The sequence below is a fragment of the Manihot esculenta genome, chromosome 13, assembly GCF_001659605.2.
Source record: "Manihot esculenta cultivar AM560-2 chromosome 13, M.esculenta_v8, whole genome shotgun sequence".
NCBI lineage: Eukaryota > Viridiplantae > Streptophyta > Magnoliopsida > Malpighiales > Euphorbiaceae > Manihot > Manihot esculenta.
Genome location: NC_035173.2, coordinates 702,358 through 713,648, shown reverse-complemented (window position 1 = coordinate 713,648; position 11,291 = coordinate 702,358). Strand labels below are relative to the sequence as shown.

The window sequence follows — 11,291 nt, the reverse complement described above, 5'->3', positions numbered from 1 at the left end:
TATAGCGTTTAATAAATGACAGCACAAAGAATTTTTTTTTTTTTAATTTTTTATTACATTTAAACTCCATCGGATTCAATTTGAGATTCATTTCCCTTTAAAATAATGTTTATCAATTAAACATTTTAGATATTTGAGTAAAAGTAGAAAAAAAAATGTAATTATCCAATTCTATCTAGAGGAAGTAAATAAATATACAATAATTTACTTTAATTCTGCCTACCACTATGCAAATCACTTTACGCTAATTGCACTCTATCGTACCAGTTACCACCTTCATTGTTCTCTATTAAATTAAGTTGTTAACATTCAGCATCTCCACTACTTGGTGCTTGACATATCGCACTTCATTTATCAATCAAAACTCAAGCTAGGCCAATGCTTTTGCTGTTTGAACCACTGATACTAATCCATCTCGTTACAGGCATGAACAAATGGAAGAGAAAATGCAAGTAAAATTGCTGCTGTTCAACAAGAAACCGGCAGACAATGTAATATATCAGCTTTTCCACATTATGGTATTCTGAGACATTTACATTACCAAAATTCATGAAAGTGTTGTACAACTTTGAATTTATATCACAACGAAAAGTAATAGTTCTTGCTAGATATGGTATTGATGAATTACAAAAATCGCCGCATTTCTGTATAAATATTTTTGTTAAACCTTTTTCCCCTTCTGCAGAAACCAGGTACTCAATGGAGTCTAATGCTTGCAAAGATGCTTTAGAGAATAGCTTAATCAATGGTATATTGTGGGTGGGTTCCCATAGACATTGAAGCAACCCCAAGATGAAACAAAGAATCTCTTTTACAGCATTTATTCTATTGTCTTGATGCAAGTGCTGGTCTTCTCGGCTATTGGTAATTCCTGGCTACAAATGCAATGAGATTTCAATTTCATCAATATTATGATATAAAATAAGTTTAGTGCTACAAACTAAGCTCGTTAAAAAAAAAAAACAAAAAGAAGAAGAAGAAGATGATTGTATTAAAATGGAAAAGAACAACAAAATGGGTTGAGAAAAAAAGGAGCGAATTTCTAGTAGTTTTTTTCCCTCTTACCCTATCTATGCATTTAGGGTTTTTTTCCATCAACCTGTAAGCTCCTGGTAGTTTGACACGTATTTCTAATCACTGCTCATCATTTATAAGAGCATTCTCACAATCTTTAATCAGTCACCTATGGATGCCTCAAGGCTATAATAAGGAAAACTAATTTAGAACACATATAAGATAATTTATTAAAGACGAGCCCAGTAGAAGTCCGTCACAGATGGCTTCCTCCTCCATGATTGAATAGCACCATACTTGTGAATAATGTGCAGATAATATAAGTTTTTTGTATATCCTTTACAATTTTAGATGTCAACCCGACAAAGGAATATCATTTCAAGTTAGACTAACTTCCATTTCCTTGCAATTATCACTATCAGTCATAACCTAAACAGGTAATTATACCACACTACTGGGCAGAGTCGGCATCCTAAGCATCAGGAAGCAGTAGTTTGAAACCTTACCCACAGTGAACTTTTAGATTGGAAGAAGTGGCGCCTTTTCATCATGTTCAACTCGGTGACTAGCCTGGAAAATAGCAAAAAGGACAATAAACAACACCTTTGGATCAATCAAAGTCTCTGAAAGAAAATTGTAACAAGCATTAAGAGAATGTTCTTACATCCTCATTTGCTCCTGCGGCCATATTTATGAAGGAAGCATCCTTAGACCTGGAAAATTGAGAGAAAAATTCAGTTAATCACCTTTATTAACAAATTATTTTTATTTCCTGCCAAATGCAAGAGCAAAAAATAACCAGAAGCTTTGAATTGATGTTAAAGGATGCTAAAGAAGACTTTCCTTCTTAACAAAAAAGTTTAAACCACTCTTGTTCAGATAATTACTTATCCCAGAATCAACAAAGAGAAAAAGTATAATTCCCAGGATCTGGTCTGCTAGAATGGAGTTATGACATGCAAACACATTACCTACTCTAGCAGTCTTCACATTTTGTCAATGCAAAGTTAGTTGTCAATCATAAAAATTGAAATAAAATATCTATCCATATTAACCTTAATTACCAAAGCAGGTTACGAGCAAGAGACAATATATTGAAGCCGCAAGAGAGAGAGCAATGAATGATATGACAATGAAAAAGGATAATTTGTTTGTTAGTGACACATCATTCTATTCAAGAATACTGATTGAAATGGAAAAAATAGAACAAAAAAATAAAATAAAAAGGGGCCCCTCTTTATTACCGAGAGAGTTATTTCATGGGGCTCTATTTCATATAAGCCTGATAGACAAGTATTTGAGCCTTAAGGTCTCATTATGACAAGACTGAATGCATGTGTTATTGTAATTAGAAAAACTACTGACAATTAAAATTTATACATATCCTCCTAGAATTGAGACGCCAACTAATACTAAATAATCATACAGAACTTAGTTAAGAGAATAAAGTGAAACCAGAGAGAGAGAGAGAAAGGGGAGAAGTAGGCTAGGAGATTTTAGCCAAGAACTATATGGAGAATCATGGAATTGTTTATAAAGGGTCATGGAAAAAAGCAAAGAGAAAAGCACCAACCTCTGGTTGTTTTCACCATCCACCATTTCCTGACCACCTTTTGGTGGTTCATCCTTAACCTTTGAAAGCGGAGAAAAGAACTGAAGAAGGATGACAATAACATCAGGGAAGCAAAATTTCCAGCAAATAACCTACCTCTCTTTCTCACCCTCCTTTCCCCGCACCCACAAGAGGACCAAAAAATCACAAATTCAACGTGGTTCAGAAAAGAAAACAAGTAAAATGAGATATAAGCAAGCATATATGTACCTGGTGCATGGAGATGAACACAATAGAGATTCCTAGGATAAAATTCATAGTCAAGGTATGACCAAAAAGTGCAGCAGATGCAATTCCTGTAAAAATTGTGGCTACAGTTGACGAGTACTTCTTCAAAATCGTATCTGCAGCAATCACAAATAGAAAACGTGACCTCAGTAGTTCATATAAGGAACGACCAGGTTGCGATTCCTAAGGTAATTCAACATTAGTATCCTCAGACAAGGTCACCTTAGAGAAAATATGTGATAAAGCATCCTATGTTCTAACATGGACCAAACTTAGTGCAAAAGAAAAACTATGAAAAATGCGCTGAAATAAATTACTATTTAGTATTAAATTTGTTAAAAGTACAGCTTAAGATCTTTAAACAGTTTTATTGGCAAGAAAGGGAAAAAAAATACATCCCTCTGGTGACTGGTAATATATATTGGTCTATTCTTCATATTTTATACATAAAATTTATCCCATATCAAAATCTTGAGCACTTCCATCTGAAGATTTAAGTATTGACTTTGTTGCAAACACATATCATTAAATAGTAAAGAAAGAAACTAAACTAAGTTCAATACCTGCATATTTGAAAAAGAAGGAAGATAAAATTCCTTGTGCTGCATTGTTGCATATTAAAAGCATGGTAGCCTTTGAGTGACCTTTCAGTATATCCAAGCTACTTGGACCTAAAAGCATAGAGAAACAAACACTCAAGCAAAGAAATCAAACCATCATATGCACATATGGTGAAAATGCAGCAAGTAAGCTTTCACTGAAATATATGTTATGATATACAGGGCAATCATAGTCACCTTGCCAGTTGGGAAATTCAGCAAGTTAGATTATATAACCCATATTTGAAAAGCCAACTTGCACTTATAGTCCATCACAAATGTAGCTTAAGTTGTAAAACAATTTTAAACAAATTAAATCATTCTTTAAAATCCCAAATGCTCAAATTTTTAACATTTTAACAATTCAAATACATTCAATTGTATACTAATGTGTTCCTAATTAATGTCTGCACTTGTATCCCTAATTACAGATGTGTAACACTTTTATGCTATTCTATAATATTCGCGTTTCACCAGGCCTGAGTATTCTACCAACCCCAAAAATTCAGCAATAATATAAAATCCTAATAAATCAGAAAAAGAAGGGAAAGCAGAATTGTGAAATAAGCACAGCCTATCAAACAAAGGCAGAGAGAGAATACAACTGATAATCTACTTCATTTTCATATCAAACAATACAATCAGAAAGTTCATGCAAATGGAAACTTCACAACCAGCTGCACCCACTAAACAGCATGTAACATGTTCATACCTTTAAAAATGGCAGTTACTAGGATGGCTAGGAAATTGAATATGGCACCATACCCGTACAGAAAAAGGTTCTGCAAAAAATGCATAACAGATGATCACTAAAGCTTTCAAAAGGTGCAGAAACATGAAGTTTTTTAAGTTTCTGATTCCCACAAATCAGAGGAGGTTGTATTAGCCAAGATAACCCACAAGGTAGTAATCAGCAAGAATCAAATTTGCTGGAGATTAAGAAGGCAATCTATGGTTATATTATAGTATAGTACTCTGAAACTAAGGTAAGGTCAATAACCAACATTCCCAACCTCCCAAAGACTTCTTTATTTTTCTTGAACTGAGACGCAACCAATGAAATAGTAACATGTAATGCAACAGATAGGCACAACATTATACAGCATCAGAAACTTACCTGAAGATAAATGCTGGTCTCAAACTGGCTCTTCAAAGCATATTCATTATAGACTGAAGCTAGTGATGGAACAGTCACCTGCATTAAGTCCAAAACTTTTCTTTATAACACAGTCTCTATAACAGTTCTTTACAGCATTGCCTGCCTAGATGAGAGCAGTCCACTGCCATCAATCAAAGTACATTATAGGGTACAGGGAGAATGTTGGACAAATGTGAATCTATCATATGTCCTAATCCATTGGCATAAGATTAAGACCAAAAGCTTTAGTTTTATTATACCTCCAGTCCAATACTGGCATCTAGCCTGAGGGATGTCTGTCCACAATGCCAGACAAATGCAAAATTCTAAATTTAGAAACTAGAAGTTCATAAATGCAAATGCATGCTTTATTATTGGCCAACATTGTTGGACTGGTTGAATGACTTCAGAATCAATGCATTTCATTATAAATATGCTCAAACATATAATTGACAGATTACAAAGACAAAGTTCTTAAAGAACTCATATTTGTCCACACGAACATAGGTTTTTATTCCCTACTCTGCAGCCTCCATAACAACCAAGAAGAAGCGAGTGAATTGTAGGCCTCACACTCATAGAATATGCATAAACGTGGTGCATGAATTTTCTCTCTATTATGAATATGCATATTAATGTACATATGTAGTGTATTTACCCATTACAATATGCATCAATGCATGAAAATGTATATGATGCATTCACATTCACCTAGAGGTTTCAGCAATTTTCCAACTTAACCAGTTTCTTATACATGTAATACCTTATAACTGGAAGTCCAAATGTTTAACACCTTTAAAATATACTTACAAAAATTAGTGTATACAAGTATGCCCCTGTTGCAACTGGAAGACCCATGGCAGTGGTTCCTTCAGGCAAAGACCGTAACTGATTCACACTAATCCCAATAAGCAATAGAGCAAGAGCCTCGCACTGGTATAAACAATGAAATAACAGATCAAAAGAATAGTTCAGACACACAGAAACACTATTTAGTAATTCCAAATCTCCTAGAAACAATTCTATTTCAACTTAGTCTCACTCACTTGAATAATTGAAAATCGTCGCTTCATGATTATTTTCAACAAGACTGCAATTACTAAAACCTGCATTCATTTGAGGCCCGCTATGAAATATTAGTATTAACATTAAGTAATTCACAGGAAAAAGAAACCAAAGGTAAAAAAAAAATATTTAAAGTATTAGTTCTTTTCTCTATTTATATGCAATGAGAAGGGAATATAGTAAGGCTACAGATAATGGTATCTTTGGACTACTTATTTACTTCCAAATCCTGTTTACAGACAAAGAGTATTGAACAAGTCCAGACTGTCATTTGAAAATTGCAAAACAGAGTTAGCATCATAAACAAACTCATCGAAGAATTCTTGCACCATGGATGTGCAGGGATATTCGGCAAAAGCAAAAAAATATGATTGAAAGCAACTCATTCATTGATAAAACATAAAAACATAGGTCTTTCACAGAAAAATTCATGATTCAGAATATTCCGCATTTGTCATGCTGTAGGCTACCTTCAGATTGCTCAGCATTTTCACAGTTGCAGGATTGAAGTATAGCTGCAGCAGAAAAGGTAGTATAATTAAAAGTGTGAATACCAAATATTACTACCTATAAGTGCTGGTGACTAATCACAGCTTCAAAATTTTTGGTCCAACAAGGGAAAAGAATATTTCTGATATTTCCAGAGAAAGTGAAATCACATAAGATTATGTTAAAAAATTAATTGAAAAAAAAAGAGCAAACTTATTCATAAATGAAAAACTTGTACCTGCATAATAAACTTCAAATAATTATTAATAGCATAGAGGAGAGCTGGAACAGCAAGAAGCACATTATTTCGAGCAGCCTGTAGTATGAGAAAAAGAAAGACGAGCATCTCAAGGTCAGAAAATGTTATTTTGCTCAAATTGACGCATGAAGGAAAATACATGCATCAGAAAAATATATTAACAAAAATGAAAAATGAACCAGAAAACATCAGAGCTTGGAACTTGGAAGTCCCTTACTAGCAACATAATTAATACAAAATGGGAAGAAAATGCTCAGAAATATTATTTACATATTTTAAGAATACCCAAGCCACAAAATGTTTTGGTGCATTTAATTGGGGAAAATCTCTAACTTTATAAAATTAAGTCCAAAAACTAATGACACAATAGTGATCCCAAATTAAATTCAGCGAGTTTGGTAAAAGGTTCAAAACTTTATTCACTATATAATGAATCAAAACTCCAAAGATGATAAATCTCAGAATCTTACCTGTATAAAGATAGAAAAAGAGAGAAAAGGTTTCTCCCCAACCTTTTTATGTCGAGCCTGAAGGGGGGAGTAGAACAAGATAAATAAAATTAAAAAAGAATAGCACTAAAAGTTTAACAAGAAATCACAGCATGCAAAGAAAAAATCTCCAACCACAATTCATAAGGAAGTACATGATGCTTGCATGAATATATTTCTCGCTCCCTAGATTCAGGGTTGATAGGGCAAGCAACCTAACTGAACCTAATTTGGTGAACCAATAGTTAGAAAAGCCATATCTGTTAATCTGACTTCAAGTAATACCAGTCTTAAAGAGCTGAAACATTTAAAGATCAACCAAAACTCATTTCCTTGAAAGTCTAAGACCATAAAGAAAAAAGGAGGAAAATTGCACTTGTAATAGCAAATGCTGCAGGTAGTTTCTATTATGCAATATCATTAAGAACGATAAAGGTCAGCTATTAGTTTCTCATTATTTAAATTTGTGGCAACAATCAGTTGGGATTTAGCTAATCATGCAAGTGTAGATGTTTTATTTATGCAGCTCCATTAAATCTTGAGTTCTTGACATACTAACATTCTGAATCTCAACTGGACACAAAAATATATATACATACATAGATAAGTATATACATACACACACACACACATATGGGAGGCTGTTCCTTCAACATTAATCATCAGTAAATAAAGCAGTCTAATAATCAGGATCACATAATGTAATAAACAGAGACTGATCCTATACCCATGATGACGTCGGTTGCAATGCGTTACAAGCTCAAAGTAAAAGGAAAACAAAACCCTGATGCAAAATTTTAAAAAATACCTGGATGAAAAGCATCACAATAGCAAAAAGAACTTTAGCACCCTCAGTCAAGAAGTTAACACTTATAGGACTAAACTTGAACTGGCCATCTACCTTAGACATATAAACCAATATTGGCTAGCAAAACAAACAAACAAAAACCCAAATGAGCACAAGCCAAATAGATCAATTAAGTGAATGAGAAAAGAGATAAAGAGAAGGACGAATCACCTGCAGACCAACCAAGATGCAATCACCAACAACCAAAAGAACGTTAAGTGCTCGAGTTTTGGAAGAGACATCAATCCTGTGCCTATCGTAAGCTCTGGAAACGGTTTTGCTCGTGGGAGAAAATTTGGAGTGGCAAACACTGCATTCTATCATCCTCCCCAATAGCAAACCAAAAAGACTTAAAAGAAAACAACCGGTCGATTTGCGAGGAAATCTGCATTCATTTTAAGAGGAAAAAAAATGAAATTAGGGAGAATAGGGAGAAGCAGAAGCCATAAATTGAGGTTTAGCTTACCTTAAGTATAGACGAACAGAGAGATCAAAGCCGCCAGAGAGATTGTAATCAAATGGAGTTTGGTAGATCAGAAGAAGACCAAAGTAGAAAATCGTTCAATATCAGTTTCAGCATTTTATAATTTCACCACAGAGTGAGAGAGACAGAGGGGTGAAATGGTAACATCGCAGCTTGTCTACCCAACCCGTTGGTTGTTCTTCACGAGGTATGTAAATCGGTAGTCTATCCATCAAAATTAAATTATTGGAACTGATCTCAATTTAAATTAATAATATTTGATCTCATATTAAATTTAATTAAAAATTAATTTAAATTATTTTAATTCATTTCAAATTCATTATTATTATCTGAATAAAATTTAAATTCATTTAGTCCGGTGAATTTTATTTAAAAAATTCAATATTTATAAAAAATATTTAAATTTTAATTTTTAAATAAAAATATATAAAAAAATTTATAAATATTATTATTAAATATATTTTTATATTAAATTAATTATTTATATAAACGAGTTCGGATAATAGATATCTATACATAAAACTCAAATTCGATCTAAACCCACAATGGGTGTTCTTTTTAAATTTGAACTCGTCCTAAACTCAATTATAACTATTTAAATCCGTTCTATTAGGTTTTGATCGGATTTAGTACTCAAAAATATCCGATTCGATACCATTCCTATTCTGATGCGCTTTCTTTGTGTTGTTCCTGTTATTTGGATTTTGTTTTTTTTTTTTTCTCTTTTAGGCAATCTTTTTCAAGTGCAAATTAAATGGTAAAATCCAAATTTTTTTTTATTTTTAAATTTTGGGGAAATTTCAGATTGGTAATTTAATTGTTTAACTTTTTTGATTATGGATTAAAACCCTTTTATTATAACTATAATTTCTATTGTTCTTGTGTCAAAAGTACTAATTAAAATGAAGATGTTATGATATAATTAGATTAAATTCCTTCAAGAAAAAAAATATTATATTAAATGTAAATGGTTCTTAATTTGGAACACTTCTAAATAAGCTTATGTTGTTTACCCATTAACGTAAGTTAATAAAAACTTATTTTCTTTGGGTCCTAAATCTCACTATCTTGAAACATCACATTTTAGTAAGAATTAATGAGGTCACAATTGTCATAAAAAGATGATTTTGACTCCAAACTGATAAAATTTTAAAAGTTGTAATATGTTTTTTATATAAATTTTTTTAGTTTTTATATTGAATTTTTAAAAATTTTGATATCTATTTAATAAATAATGAAAAAAAAGGCATGATATTATATCTCTACATCTTGTTGTTTGATAAAAAATTGATATATGGGTTATTAAAATATGAACGGGTGTTTACATTTTGCACTATTTGGGACTTGAACTACAAAATTCACAAAATTTAGATATAATTTGAGTATAGTTAGATTAAGAGTCCATTAGCGAATGTGAATATTAATAATACATAACTCTCCCTTTTGAAAAGACCCCACACCAAAAGTTGGTTGGGCTAAAGAATATATCGGCACTAGATTCCCAAAATCAGGTGGACTCTGCATTCTCATCATTCACAACTCACACCCATCTCAAACAAATTCCTACCATTCTGAGACGATTGCTAGTCTAATTTTCAGGGAAAAACAAAGGCATTTTGTGAAGGAACTTACAGGACTGCTTCTGCAAATCAAAGGACAGCAAGCTGGTTGTTTTTAATGAGGAATATGATGAGCAATTTCACTATCCTATCCAACTCAGAAGTTCATTGCATCTTCTTGTTCCAAGCAACATGGGAATTGTATGATTCCAATGCACAGTGTCTACTTGAGTTATTTCCATATACAGCTTCAGCATATATAAAATCCATATTCACAAGAAAGTATACAGCTTGGGAGTTAACAATTTCAATAAGTTTCTATCAAAACCAAAGAAACCAAATCCACATGACATAGATGATTGTCACCTTGAGCCCTTGTGGAGATGCGGGATTCCACAAGCAATCCCAACTCTTTCCAAGTTCTATACTCAATTTAAGAATGACATTCTCGTTGAATTTTTAACATTTTTATATACTTTATTTTCATTGAGTTGGTGTTATGAACCTGTGATCTATAATTTGAGTGCCTCAATCTCATCCCTTTGCTATCCAAAGAGAGAATATTACACAATCAACATAAAAACAGGACAATATTTAGAAGTTAAAGGACAGTCCAATCATCCATTTGATGAAATCATGTTTGCCAGAATATAATATCTAGCAACGAAGTGAAAAATCTTCGACAAGCACATACAAACACATGGGGTCGAGAAGCTAATTAGTTTCAGATACAGAGGAATGCAGAGCCATAGGGACATGTTTGATCATATAATAACGTTTTCCACCATCCAAAATAAAAGTAGGAAACCAATGAGCTTCGAGAGTGTTGCAAAGTATTCGAGTAAGAGCCAAATGAAAGAAAAAAAAAATTGAAAGCAGGGATGAGGCTAAATGACTAATTTAATCTACCTCCCATAGCTGATTTTTCTTTCTGAAGGAAACAGTTCATTTCATCATTCAATTTGTATCTTTTAAGTTTGATCAATAGTTAAAATTTTGCATACACGCTAAATCCTTGCTGGGTTTTTAACCTCTCCTTGTGTTAAGGGAAAGAATCTACCAGCATTTGATTTCCAATAACTGTGCTGTCTGCTATGCCATCAACCCAACATTCTCATCTGAAGTCAAGAAAATACAGAACAATTTCAAGAAGTCTACTGAATTAGTGGCACGCAGATTCCCTGTGCCTCAAAATGAGTTAGAATGTTCATGAAGCACTGGGCTTCACCATTGCTTATTTCACCTTCTTCCCTAACTTTTGCACGGAACATCTTCAATCTTCATGAAATAGGTCAAAAACAAAGATGAAGCTAATACATGCAGGAAACAATGCCATTAGGTACTTGAAGAAACTCCGAAGGCATATATAACAGCATCATGGTTGTGATAATGTACAGGGATACATGCATTTATCTGCCTTTTTAGCACTGCACAACTATTTTAAATAGCCGTTCTTAGGTCTATTTGGGCTGCTTTGGAAATGGAAGACAGCTACCAAAATCATAAATA

At 32.9% G+C, this 11,291-nt stretch overlaps 1 protein-coding gene across 6 annotated transcripts; it reads right to left on the bottom strand.

The window, feature by feature from the left end:
• Positions 1-451: 451 nt before the first annotated feature.
• On the bottom strand, positions 452-8,414 carry LOC110630418 (CMP-sialic acid transporter 3). 6 transcript variants are annotated; one of them, XR_006348218.1, is made up of 17 exons: positions 8,206-8,412; positions 7,911-8,124; positions 7,701-7,817; positions 6,875-6,931; positions 6,384-6,461; positions 6,127-6,171; positions 5,638-5,697; positions 5,402-5,524; positions 4,571-4,648; positions 4,166-4,235; positions 3,418-3,525; positions 2,837-2,970; positions 2,588-2,667; positions 1,679-1,727; positions 1,521-1,584; positions 1,066-1,200; positions 452-875 (listed from the first exon to the last, which is right to left on the bottom strand). XR_006348218.1 is itself a non-coding variant. In XM_021777921.2 (16 exons), exons 2-15 carry the CDS (start codon positions 8,061-8,063, stop codon positions 1,534-1,536), a joined length of 1,203 nt encoding a protein of 400 aa, XP_021633613.1. In that variant the 5' UTR covers positions 8,064-8,124; positions 8,206-8,412; the 3' UTR covers positions 452-871; positions 1,521-1,533. The 6 variants fall into 6 exon arrangements, 3 of the variants coding, with proteins under 3 accessions (XP_021633613.1, XP_021633612.1, XP_021633614.1); XR_006348219.1 differs by having other exon boundaries at positions 452-871; XR_006348220.1 differs by lacking the exon at positions 1,066-1,200 and having other exon boundaries at positions 2,588-2,739; positions 8,206-8,414.
• Positions 8,415-11,291: the final 2,877 nt, after the last annotated feature.

What these genes read in the sequence shown, in the direction of transcription:
- LOC110630418 (XM_021777921.2), bottom strand. Translation starts at nt 8,063, where the DNA reads ATGATAGAATGCAGTGTTTGCCACTCCAAATTTTCTCCCACGAGCAAA. An exon ending in GATGGTGAAAACAACCAGAG is followed by an intron (nt 1,728 to 2,587) that starts GTTGGTGCTTTT and finishes TCAATTTTCCAG; the next exon opens with GTCTAAGGATGCTTCCTTCA. An exon ending in CCGCAGGAGCAAATGAGGAT is followed by an intron (nt 1,585 to 1,678) that starts GTAAGAACATTC and finishes GCTATTTTCCAG; the next exon opens with GCTAGTCACCGAGTTGAACA.